Source organism: Dipteris shenzhenensis, chromosome 5, assembly GCF_047967505.1.
Source record: "Dipteris shenzhenensis isolate YYH24624 ecotype China chromosome 5, Dip_SZ_1.0, whole genome shotgun sequence".
NCBI classification, from domain to species: domain Eukaryota; kingdom Viridiplantae; phylum Streptophyta; class Polypodiopsida; order Gleicheniales; family Dipteridaceae; genus Dipteris; species Dipteris shenzhenensis.
The window spans coordinates 1714482-1727943 of record NC_141600.1 but is presented as its reverse complement, the minus strand read 5'-3'; the positions used below and the strand labels follow the sequence as shown (position 1 = coordinate 1727943).

Genomic DNA, 13462 nt, shown 5'->3' with positions numbered 1-13462 from the left:
CTCTTTTATAGTTAAGCACAAACTTATTTCCATCATTTCCTCGCCCCCCCAAAAAAATAATCCATCATTGCCATGCCACATTAGAGGCAAATGCATTATGTGATGGATCAAAATGATCTTGTTATATTTTGATGCACTTGCATAGTTAAGTAGGCCTTGTGAAAATTTGATGTGGAAGATGACAACGTGTCCTCTTGCTTGACTAATGTATTGCACCAATGAGTGATATTACCAGACATGATGTGAACATTTGCCCATTGAGGAGATAAGTCATCAACCTAAAATATCTTCGACAAAAATTCAACAACCAATACATTAAAAGACCCAAAAAACACATTAGATTAAAAGACTATAAAAGCAAATCAAGTCATAGCTTGCTTATGATCATAGCATTGCCTTCTTCTATGAATTCGTCTCTTATAATCTTGATTGATCTTTAAATATTTTCCTCACTTCCAATGTTCATTGACCTTCGATAATGCAATCAAAGCACTATGACAATTTCTAGAAGAAAAGGAAGTGAAAGTGCTTCTTTTACTTCACTTTTCTTCTAGAAACTATCGTAGTGCTCTTATTGCACACAAAAAAAGGGCCCCTTTTACAAAAAAAGAAAAAAGAGAAGGTGGCTCTTTTATCCCTTTATACACCCAAACCCCATAAATATAAATTATAAACCAATGCCACATATTATTTGCAAACTTTAGACATGAATCCACACAATAAAACCATTAGAATAAATTGCACCACTATTTTCTATTTCCTCTAATCCATGAAGGAAAGCTATGCAAATGCCAAAATACACAACTCAAATTTTATACATAGCCTGCACTAGTCAAGCACGTTGTTTAATGTTGCATGATGGATAAAATTGGCACCATTCATGCACTTCTCTAGACTCTTGCCTACGTTTTCACCATTTAAGGTAAAGTTGAAGGACTCTAACATACCACCCTCCATGACCAAAAAATATTCCTACATACCACTTACCATTGTCAATCATATCTAAATGCTCACAAATGACATTGAGCTTACCTATCAAAGACGCTACTGGTTCCCAATTCTCAAAGTTTGAAGAAAATATATATGCCATAAATACATTCTCTTCCAAAATCAACATGAAGTTTCAAATAGACTCTTGACACTCAGAGGCAAAAGAAGGTAGACAAAGAAGGTTCACAGAAAGAATGACTTACAATGTGATGGTATCCTAGAAAAAGAAGGCACCTGCCCTTTGCCGTGTAGACATGTTGCAACTTGGCAAGACATCCTTCCTCTCCAAGCTCGAACTTCAAGATGCAGCCCTTCAACTCATGAAAAACATCACCTTTCTATCTTGGGAAGATTATGTGGACCCTTTGTAGACCTTTTATGACTATCTAGTCATTTGAAACTATAAATGCAAGGCATCCACTCATCCAATGCATTTTTGGAAATTTGGAATGGACTTAGAGCTCAATATTGCCTATTTGTGTCAGTTTGTTCCTCACCATGCCTATAGGGCAATAAAGAAAAAGAGGTCACCACAGTGAGAATGGACCTCTAATACAAGGCTAGTGGATAGGGTACATCTCAGAGGGAGAGAGAAGACTCAATATAAGGAAAAGTTGCAATATGGAGGTTGCAGCCCAAACGTAGAGGGGGATAACATAGCAGATATAGGAGGGAAAAAGTAGCTATAGGAAGGGGTAATAGAGCATATGTAGGAGAGAAGGAGAAGCTATAGGAGAGGGCAGAGCAAGAGGGGACAAAACATCTATAGAAGGGAAAGGAGTAGCTGTAGGATAGGCCAGAGAAAGAGGGGATAGAGCAGCTATAGGAGGAGAAAGATAGTAGTAGGATAGGGTAGAGAAAGAGTGGACAAAGCAAGATAGAGCAAAGCAAGAGAGGAAAGCAAGCGGGGGTACAGCAAGAGGGGGGAGAGTAGGGGGAGGTAGATAAAGAGGGGGCACATAGCAGCAGGAGGAGGTAGAGAAAGAGGTAGAAGAGCAAGAGGGGCATCTCTAAGCAGTTTTGTAGCCCATAATTTAAAAAGTGGAGAGAGAGAACAATGGGACTAAGTAGAGAAAGACGGGGTAGACATACAACAAACTAGAGGAGAAGACATTCACCCAAAAGTGCCCATAGATCCTCGAATGAGATTTGGGGGTAGGTGCACATGGGAGGAGGGTCAAGCATTGGTTAAGGGAATGAGGGGAGGGGAGGATGGCTTGAGTGGTCCTCGGTGTAAGAGGAACAGCCAAGAGGGGATCTCGCATGCCTGGCAAGACCCTCCACCTTAAGACAGAATTGACCCACACAAAGGAGCACTCTCATTGGTACACCTCAAATAACTCTCTAAACCCTTGAAATTAGGAAACACTGATTTCTAATCTCATGGAGATAGAAAAGCATCTAGCTAGAAACTATGCAAATTTCATGAGAAGTAGAAATAATGGGAAGCCATATCTAGCATGCATCCAACTTCAACCATGCAAATTTCATGAGAAGTAGAAACAATGGGAAGCCATATCTAGCATGCAAACAACTATAATGTGTTTCCTAAAGATTCTTGGGAGATATTTAACATGAACATCAACCTCTCATTCTAAGTTAATTAGTTTTAACAAGAGATACTATGATCAGTCTACGTAGAAACCTCAACTACACATAGCTTGTGATAGTGAAGATGTGGAAATGATAGCTTAAAGCATGATAATGTGGATGTACCCTGGTTTACTATCTTAATGAAGGGTCTTATTTCAACGAGTCAGCTAGATGATGCCAGTTTTCATACCACTTTTGGCCTTCAGAGTTGGAAAATTCTGAAGAGCTCTATGGTTTTGGCTAGGGGTGCCAAGTGTGGGACTTTGTATCCCTTACATGTATCAGGGGTGTCTGATCATGTTGTTGCAATAACCGAGAAGCCAAGTACTTCTTTGTGGCATTGCAGGTTGGGGCACATGAGCTAGAATGGAATGAAACTCTTATGCCATTTGGGTTATGTACCGCATTTGAGTTTTTCTGATTTTTAATTTTGTGAGCACTGTCTCTATGGGAAACAGACTAAATCAGCCCATAAAAGAAGGGGAAAGAAAGAGCTTGAAAGGCTTGATTTGGTGCATTTAGACGTATGTGGTCCCATGCCTACATGGTCATTAGACGGGGCTAAATACTATGTGACATTCATTGATGATGCAACTAGGAAAGTGTGGGCTTATGCTATAGCTCGGAAGAGTGATGTGTTCCAAGTATTTAAAAAATGGTTGGCTTTGGCTGAAAATCAGTCAAGTAGAATGCTTAAATGCCTACGGACTGATAATGGTGGAGAGTATATCTCTCATGACTTTCAACGTTTTTGTGACACATGGGATTAAGAGGGAGCTCACGTCCCCTCGTGCTCTAGAGTAGAAACCAGTTGCAGAATAGATGAACCACATCATTCACGAAAGGTTGCAATGTATGCTTTCCAATGCAAGTCTTTATGGTGGTTTTTGGGCTGAGGCAATGAAGACTGCAGTGCATGTGATCAATAGATCACCTAGTAGGAGTTTGGATGGTGGTATTCCTGAAGAGGCATGGAGTGGCAAGAAGCCTTCTTACTCTCATTTGCGTATATTTGGGTGTGAGGCATATGCACATGTGCCAAAAGAGCTTCGGAAGAAGCTAGATCCTAAGTCTAGGAAATGCATCTTTCTAGGTTATGGTGAAAGTGGAGAGATGGGCTATCATCTTTGGGATCCAGGAGCAAATAAAATCATACGAAGCCATGATGTGGTATTCAATGAGAATAAGATGCATAAGACACCCATGAGGGATGTGGAAATGAGGAGAATCACTTTCCAGGATGTGAATCCACCTACATATGTTGATAGACATCAAGTTGTCCATGCACCAAATGTGTAGGAAATGGTGCCACCAGGTACTTCCATAGGTACACAATCAAGGGCGGATGATGGATCATCTATTAGTGGCAATGATGAGCCAAATGTGGCTGATATGTAGGCAGGATAGCAAGCTGAAATGCCCTTGAGAAGAACATCTAGAGTGTCTGGACTACCTGAGAGATTTGTTCCAGGGGTAGACTATGTGATGCTTACTGATTGCGGGGAGCCTTCTTGCTATAGAGAGGCTATGATGCACGAGGATCAATGCAAGTGGGAGTATGCTATGCAATCAGAGATGAGTTCACTCATAAAGAATAAGACTTGGGACTTGGTTTCTTTGCCACATGGAAAGAAAGCATTGCCATGTAAATGGGTCTACAAGATGGTCATAGGTGATGATGTGCCTAAGTGCAAGGCCCGTTTGGTTGCTAAAGGGTTCAAGCAAGCGAAGGGTGTGGACTTTGATAAGATATTCTCTCCGGTTGTGAAGATGACCACACTTAGATGTGTACTTGGACTTGTGGCAATAGAGGATATGGAGCTTATGCAGATGGATGTCAAGACAACTTTCTTGCATGGGGATTTGCATGAGGAAATATACATGATACAGCCAAAAGGCTTTGAAGAAAAGGGCAAAGAGCATTTGGTTTACAAGCTGAAAAAGAGTCTCTATGGCCTTAAGCAAGTGCCTAGAGAATGGTATCACAAGTTTGATGCTTTCATTCGGTCCCAGGGTTTCAGAAGAAGTGAGATTGATCACTGCCTCCACTAAAAAGACTCAAGATAATAGCCTGATACTCCTGGCACTTTATGTGGATGATATGTTATTGGCTAGCAAGAACACTTATGAGCTTCATGCATTGAAGGCCAAGTTGCATGAGGCCTTTGACATGAAAGATTTGGGACCTACAAGTCATATTCTTGGTATGCACATCACGCGTGATCGGAGTAGGAAACTCCTTTGGCTTTCACAGAAGGAGTATGTTACAAAAGTGTTGCAGTGTTTCAATATGGAGGGGGGGAAGGCAATAAGTACTCCATTACCCCCATATGTGAAACTGAGTCAGGAAGATAGTCCCAAATAAGATGAGGAGAGGGCCATGATGGCCAAGGTTCCTTATGCGTCAACGGTTGGGAGTCTTATGTATGCTATGATAGCTACTAGACTGGACATTGCATTTACAGTGGGAGTTGTTAGCTGGTATATGGCTAATCCATAAAAGAGGCATTGGGAGGCAGTTAAGTGCATCATGAGGTACATGAAGGGTACCAAGGAGGTGTGTAGTTGCTTTGGCAGAGGAGAGATGTGTGTATTTGGGTACACAGATTCCGACTATGTAGGGCATGTGGATAGCAGGAGATCCACTTCTGGTTATGTGTTCACCTTTGCAGGTGGTGCAGTGTCGTGGATGTCTCATGCACAGAAGTGCATTGCTTTGTCTACCACAGAGGCCGAGTATGTTGCAGCCACACAGAGGGTTGCAAGGAGGCTATATGGCTTGACTAGCTAGTGAGAGATTTGGGGATTTATACAGGTGTACCGACATTGCATAGTGATTCCATGAGTGCTATTCAGCTCGCACAAAATCTGGTCTTCCATGCAAAGATCAAACACATTGAGGTCAGGTACCATTTTATCAGCGAGGTACTTGAGGACAAGCGCATAGAGCTTGTTAAGGTTCATACAGATGATAACCCTACAGATATGCTGACAAAGAGTCTACCTAGTTAGCAGTTTGAGTATTGTCATGTATTGATGGGCATTGGATAGTATGCTCATTGGTTGTTCTCCCTTAAAGGCACATTGGCCTTTAAGTGGGAGGTTGTGGGGGTTAAAGGCCACTATGCCTTAACCGGGCCCGTTTATGTACAATATTCAAACACACACACACACATATATATATATATATGGATTAAATAGAAGATTAGGGTGTTCTGCACCCACCAAAAACTTGTGTCTCTCAAGCTCCCTCTCTCCCTCTCAGCTTCCGTTGTGTCCTCACATGATTATCATATTTCAAACTCCAGAGGACTTGAATATATTTGGGGAATTATGGAAGGAGGGATATGAAATTGTAAACCATTATGGAATTATGGAAGGAGGGATATGAAATTGAATATATGTGGGGAATAATGGAAGGAGGGATATGAAATTGTAAACCATTAGTAGTAGGAGGGGGTCGACCATTGTTGTGTGCCAATAAAGGTTGCTAATCCTCTCAAGGAAGTGGTGTAGGAGGTAAGTAATTAGGATTCTTTGGGCTTTCATATGATGTCTTATCATTGTCTAGGGGGTGGATTGTCGTTTGTTGGTAGAGGCCGATTGTATGAAAGGAAAGGGTTATTTATTAGGAGGACGAGGTTCTAACCATCTACATTATCATCCTCCTTCTCATTATTATCTTTTTTCTCATCCTCCCTATTGAAATGGAACCTACTAAGAGATTTGGTGAGCTACTCATTAATGATTGCTAGGTATTGAATCAACTCAGTTATAAGGATCAATCAAGTTACATGTCTTTATTGGCTTTCTTACTCTCTTCATCACGATTATCATGAGTCTTAGGGAGGGAGTACTATTGATGATCAATGTGAAGCCACAATGGAGCTTCGGATTGATTTGTAATATACATTCTCAAGGAGAATTACATTGATTTCTATGTTAAACAATTTATGAATCTTGCCTAAATTTGAATTACATTCACTTTTATGTTAGCAAATTTATGATTAGCTATGATCTTGCCTAAGCTTTTGGAATGGAAGGCAAAATGACATCCTCATCCAATCCTCATCAAGTGACAAGCTAATTATAAGGGCCCATGTTCCCACAACAAAGACTACTAGATGGAGATATCTTTGAACAAAGGTGATTGGTTCCTCACAATGATGAATGAATTCAAAGATGCAAATTTTATCATTTTGTTTCATCGTTGTGGCAATATATTATTGATGGGCTATGTAGGTCTCATTACAGTTTGTAATTCCTTCCATTGTAGGTGTAAGGCAAGCCAAGATTTGATTGACATACAGAGGATGGAGTGTGTTTTTTGATGGGTACATTCTTATTAGTAGTTTTCAAAAATATCTTTAATACAATCTGCTACTACCATGGACCTTTTTGCTAGGTGCATTCTTGTTATTACTAGTTCCAAATTTCAAGTTATCTTTACTTTGATAGCTATTTGTCTTAAGTTGAGCCATCTCACCAAGCCTGCCTACAACATAGGGTAGATTCTCTACTACAACTAGCAACCTTAATGTGTTTGACATGTCTACTACCTCGAAGTTTAATTTGAAATCTCATAAGCTACCTCGTGTGGGTGCCCTAAATTGATACTCTTGTGGTGGGAGTTCTTTATGATAGCCCCCAATTTACGCACCAAGTCAAATCTTATTCTTTGGCAAGATTTACACATGTAAGTTCTTCTTCCCTATTGCTACCTTTGTTGTTTTTCTTGTTTGCTATAGTCTCCTTTCTATCCATGAGAGTCAACATAATTTTTGTTTTTGGTGGAAGGTGAATTTATTGTGAGTTTCTCAAGAATTTGTGTGAGTTTCTCAAAATTTGAAGATGTGTGAGTTTGAAGCTCATATAGTGTTGTAAACTTGCATGAATTTTGTGAAAAACTCACATGAAATGAAACATGCATGGATAGACTTGCATTAGCTTTTTGATTGTGTAGGGAATTTTGATAATAGACTTATACAAGGGCTCTTTCTATGTGGGGCTTTAGGGAAAGAGTGGGGACTCGTAGAAATTGAGGCAAATGAAAAGTCCAACTAAGGAATGACCAGTCCTACGCCCTTGTGTGTGGGGTGCAAAATCGAGCATCTGTTCAAGGACTGTCCCTTGAGAAGACAGACAACCCCAGTCACCCCACCTAAGAGCACTAGCCTTAACTTGCTTAGTATCAAATAAGGCCTAGTGGCCGCAGCACCCTTAAAAGTCATCACAAGGATGCAAGCCAAAGCAATAGGTAAGGGAATCAGGAAACAGGCAAGGAAAGATAAAGGGCCCTTATCGCAAGGCCTTGAGGTCCCTCAACATCTGCAAACCCGATCGAAGAAGGCCATAAGGGTAGGTGATGGGTTTGACCAGGTGCTCATCCAAGACAATTCCGATGAGGAGACAACCACCCTCGCCACTTCCTCTACCTCTGAACGTGCTTCCACCTAGGGTGATCCAGAGGTACCTCCGAGCTCAGATGTAAACAAGCCAATGCAAGCCCAAGGCCTAGCACCTCCGCCCTCCTAAAAGGAAACCTATCTTGACCTATGGTCTTAGAGAAGCAATACGTAATAGAGGCTCAGAACTTGGTACGAGACTGCTAGGAAAAATTCAAGCATAGACTCAAGGCGAGCAAAGGGTTGGATACCATCCATCCAGCCCACCTGACTAGCCACCGAGGGGAAAAGGCACTCAAAGTGCTGGAAAAGGTGGAAGAAGAGGAACGTTTCAGCTTCAATGAGTCAGATGCTCCAGATCTGATGCAAAAAATGTTCCAGGAGGACCCAGTATTGCAAAACTTGCAGGAAGAAGGAGATTTTTATGGTTTTGAGGACCTGCTATCAGTGGGAGGAGAGTCATCAGGAAGAAGGAGACCTTTACGGTTGGCTGCCTTCCTATCAACCGAGGTAAAAATGCCGATCGCCTCCCTACTGCTGAGAGGGAATCCCATCCTTTGGTGAGACCTATCCAACTGGATGAACATACCATTCCTACCCCCAGGCCCTGCCAGCCCTAAGGCCAACCAATTATCGTTGGACAAGGGGCAAAACGTACCCAAGGTTCCCATCAATAAGCTAGGTCAATACTTCAAGGGTGATGACACGAACACTGCTATCCCCATAACCTATCAACTCCAAAAGGTTGATGCCATCTTGGATGGGGGAGCGGGAGTGAGTGTCTGTACCAAGGAATGCTGGGTAAAGTGGGGAAAACCTGCACTCGAGCAAACCCATCTGGTAGTGAAGTTGGCCGATGGCCAAACTGCAGAACCCTTGGGAGTCCTTACTAGCATTAACATTAAAGTATTTGGATACGTGTACCCCATCAAGTTCGTAGTCATGGACTTCATCGGGCAGTCGGGATATGAGGCTATCCTAGGCAGACCCTTCTTATTTTATGAATGTTCGGGCTCATACACGACTGGCGTACCAATAACATCTATTTGCCGCCGCGGAATCCAACGCAACCGTCCCGACCACATCCTTGAAGCTATTCAAACCCTATGAAAGGGAAGAGGATGAAAAAGATTCTGATGAATTCTGGTATGCACCTCTTCCCAAGCCAGAATTGTCTCTGAACTAGATGCACATCTTAGAAGAGATCCTACAAAGGAGCCATACCACTATGCATATGAGCACTACAAAGCTTAGTGTCTTACCCATATTATTTCGAATGTTGCATCGTTTCTCTCTTAACGTAAAGTTTAAAATTTGAGGGGTTGCATTTCAAGAGGCTACTCATCAACATCAACGTTTGGAGGAGAAATCTTTTTGACTAGAACCCCAGTTGTGATCCATGAGCGGAGAGCATAGCTTCACCTACAATGATGCATTGCTGAAAGACTAAATATGAAGCACTAAATATGGAGCAAAGGATCTTATAGTGGCATTCATTGATAGACTATTCACCTACATGGCATTATATTTGGGTATTATGCAACCCAAGTGGGTATTTGAACAAAGAACTTCCATAGAGTGATGCCACCATGCCACCTGAAAAATACACAACCTCAATCCACAGAGCCACTCATCTCTATATTCTACCCCATTTTATGCATGCAAGACAAGTGAAACAATGCTACAAGCATGTGAAGGAAACAAGAAAAAGCAACAAGCGTAAACATCGGCAACAACATATGAGCAATGTGACCCCTAAAGGTGGTAGCATCTTAGATGGCATAGGTGCATCTAATGTAGAAGCATACACTACCATTTTGTACTTGCACATGTAATGGCCTTGTGTAGGATTGCAATGTGATTAATGTAACACGAGCGCTTGCCTACTACCATGTAAGAATTTTCCACCACACGTATAGGATTGCAATGTGATTAATATAACACCAGCGCTTGCCTACCACCACATGTAAGAATTTTCCACCACACGTATAGGATTGCAATGTGATTAATGTAACACTAGCGCTTGCCTATCACCATGTAAGAATTTTCCACCACACATGTAAACATGACCATCATATAGATGCATGCAATAGCCTCATGCAGCACCACAGTGTCATCATGTGTAGGATTGCAATGTGATTAAAGTAACACTAGCGCTTGCCTACCACCATGTAAGAATTTTCCACCACACATGTAAACATGACCATCATATAGATGCATGCAATAGCCTCATGTAGCACCACAATGTCATCATGCTTGTTACCATGCCAATATGTAAAGGTATCGTGTGAACATTTGCAATGTGAACCTCCGATGAAAGGTAATGTGAGTTCCAATTGAAACTCCTCCCCAATTCTAACTATGTGCCATTAGAATGCCGAAACCTATTATGTCGGCGAAACAATGTTTGAATCAGTCAAATGTAGCCCCATTTTTCTTGGCACGTGAATCTCCAATTTCTTCCTATCAGTTAGCCTAATGGATTAAAGGCATGCATTCATGTGCCTTCGATACATAAATTTGTAGCACTCTTGATGCACTTACATCAGTGCCAAGTGCTAGTGATTTTTCAAACATGTCATTACCTGACTATAGCCATCAACTCCAAGTCAAATGTACTAGATAAGCAAATCTCTCGAGGACACCATCCCCACAAGAACATGATTTCCAGTCATCAAGAGGTAAGTAGTGGCCAACAAGGACATTGAATTGTCAATAACCTATAGCTTAAAATTTTCACGCTATCAATGCCATCCCCACACCAAACGCATGTCACAAAATTTCCCTTGCATTTTCTGCTTTGTCATATGGCTGAAGACATTATCATGCCTCTCCCGTGGATTTCCACGATTAGAACACCCTTAAACCACATGGTATTTCTTCCTTATCATGTCCTTATCTTTTAAGCCTCACCATGCACTATAAGCTACCACTACATTTTCCACTATTAGGGCAATTCGTCAAACCCTTGAATTGCTTGTGTGTGTGTTACCTATAGATGAGGATGTCGTTAAAAGAGTATTCATAGTTTGGGCATATCTTGCTCTTTGCCAATTTTTGGCAATTAGGGTGAGGTTCATGCTTGCAATTACTAGAAGCAACTTTGATCACCTAGTTTTTAATTGACATCAAGTAACATTTCTCTAACATTACTGTGGGGGGGCCATGCTTAGGGTCTCTTGATGAACCTTTCTCGTAGAAATCCACCAACAGTTGTTTTACTTTCTAGGGTGCACCCTTTGAGGACAGACTATGGGGTGTGCATTTACTTTGCTAAGATTGGATAGTAGCTATACAAATCAATTGTTTGTACACCGTCTCCTTGTGGCTGTATCATTGCATGACGTTTATGTTGCTCTTGATCAGTTTGGTACCCTCCTGAAATGAGTTCTGGATAAAATCTGGATCAGTTTGCTACTTTGCGAACAAGATCCTGTCATTTTCTTTTTGCTGTGAATTCAAATGTCATTTTCTTTTTGCTGTGGATAAAATCTGGATCAGTTTGCTACTTTGCGAACAAGACCCTGTCATTTTCTTTTTCCTGAAATGAGTTCTGGTTAAAATCTGGGTCAGTTTGCTACTTTGCGAACAAGATCCTGTCATTTTCTTTTTGTTGTGAATTCAAATGTAGCGTATTGGGATTCTCAAATGTATGTTTCATTTTCAACTTGTTCTCATTCGTTTGGGGTTCGATTGGGTAAAAAGGACTGAGAGAATGCTGTCCATGCAACTTAATCTGCTACACTGAAACAGAATGGAGGAGCTCCAGACCAAGGGGGCAAAGAGAGCCTGCCTTCCATTGCTGGAGAAGTATGCTCACCTGGAATGACCTCTGTTTCGATGGGGGAGAAAGGATGTGAGAATGCTAGCCTGCCTTCCACTGCTATCCCTGAAACAGAATGGAGGCTCTGGTTCGATGGGGGAGATGGGATGAAAGAATGCTATGCAACCCAATCTGCTATCACCTGGAATGACCTCTGGTTCGATGGGATGAAAGATTGCTGTCCATGCAACCCAATCTGCTATCCCTGAGGCAGAATGGAGGAGGTCCAGACCAAAGGGGCAAAGATAGCCTGCCTTCCATTGCTGGTGAAGATATGCTCACCTGGACAGCCGGCTTGCAGCCTCCATTCCATGGACACTATGTCGTATGCCAACATGCTGGGACTGCCTGATAGCAGCAGCCAGAGGATGCGAGCACCATCACTTGCAACCAGGAAGTCTGTACCGTCGGAGTGGATGACCACCTTCTCCATCAAACCCACAGGCGTGTAGCTCACAAGCTCCCATCTGCATCTGCAGCACAGCTCCCAAATTCCCACCACATTGTGAACAGTTATGGGCAGCCTTCCACATACCACTTTTTCCTTCATGCACGGAAAGCCTCTTCGCCTCTGGAGCCTTGCGATCATGAACATCCGATCCTGACATTTGGCAATGAGTGGAAGCCTTCCAACGTTGGAGCGACACTCTTCACAGTCATCTAGCTTCTGAATTCGTGTTTCCGAATAAGAACCAGCCTCCAAGTTGTACTCCAGGAGGGACGTCCGCGACTCGTTGAGAGCGTAGAGCGTGGTGCTGCAGACAACACTTCTACTGCCACAGTAAAAAGATCGGCAGAGTAGCCGGCTCCTTATCTCCCACGAACAAGAAGTGGAACGGTAAACCAAAGGAACAAAGCATGTATACCAGGTCCCTTCGTTATCGAAAACTTCCGGCGTATCTGCCAAGACAACCACTGTGTAGGTTCCAGCAACGGGATCCGCAGTCATGGCGATGAGAGAAGGGTGCAAGCCGCAGGGTTGAATTGGAGCCGGAGGCAAAGTTGTCCACTGCCTTGTTAGAGGGTTGCCTATCACCACGCCATCAATGAAATTGGCATAATATCTGTCCATCAAACAGAGAAGCCCCCCGGATGCCGCCGAGAGGGAAAGGCCTTTGTAGGTGGTACAACGTTGCAGAGAATCATAAGGGATCCGAGACCAACAATTTTCACAAGGATCGAATGCAAACAAGCCATCCGAAGAAGGCGAAGGCGAGTCGTGGTGCACGATGAGCCAAAGGCGTTGGGAGATGGGGAGAGTCTTGAAGACGTGCAGGAAGGAAGGATCCGAGAGTAGTTTCGCCCTGCAGGCCTTGTTCAGGGTGCGAGCGCGGACAAGAGAACGAAGGGGCAATCGACAGAGCACAAGACCGAGCAAGTCCTCGGGAAATCGACGCCATAACGGCTCACAGAGCGACCACTGAGCAGCAGCATTGTCTTCATCCAAACTTGGGAGGCAGTCGTTGGCTGTGAGGGAGGGCTGCTGCTGCTGCCGTCGTCTACACAAGGTGCTGCACGTATTACAGTCGGGGTTGGCGACATCCAAGAACAGCAGGCTCTCAAGGTCTTGGCCATCGTGCTTGACTGAGAAGGCGAGACGACAATCCCGACACGCCACTCCATACTTTCTTCTTCGTCCACCTCCCGGCAT

At 42.8% G+C, this 13462-nt stretch overlaps 1 protein-coding gene across 1 annotated transcript; it reads right to left on the bottom strand.

The window, feature by feature from the left end:
• Positions 1-12010: 12010 nt before the first annotated feature.
• On the bottom strand, positions 12011-13462 carry LOC147901475 (F-box/kelch-repeat protein At3g61590-like). Its single transcript, XM_087375141.1, has one exon. The coding sequence runs from the start codon at positions 13460-13462 to the stop codon at positions 12011-12013; it is 1452 nt and encodes a 483-aa protein (XP_087231267.1).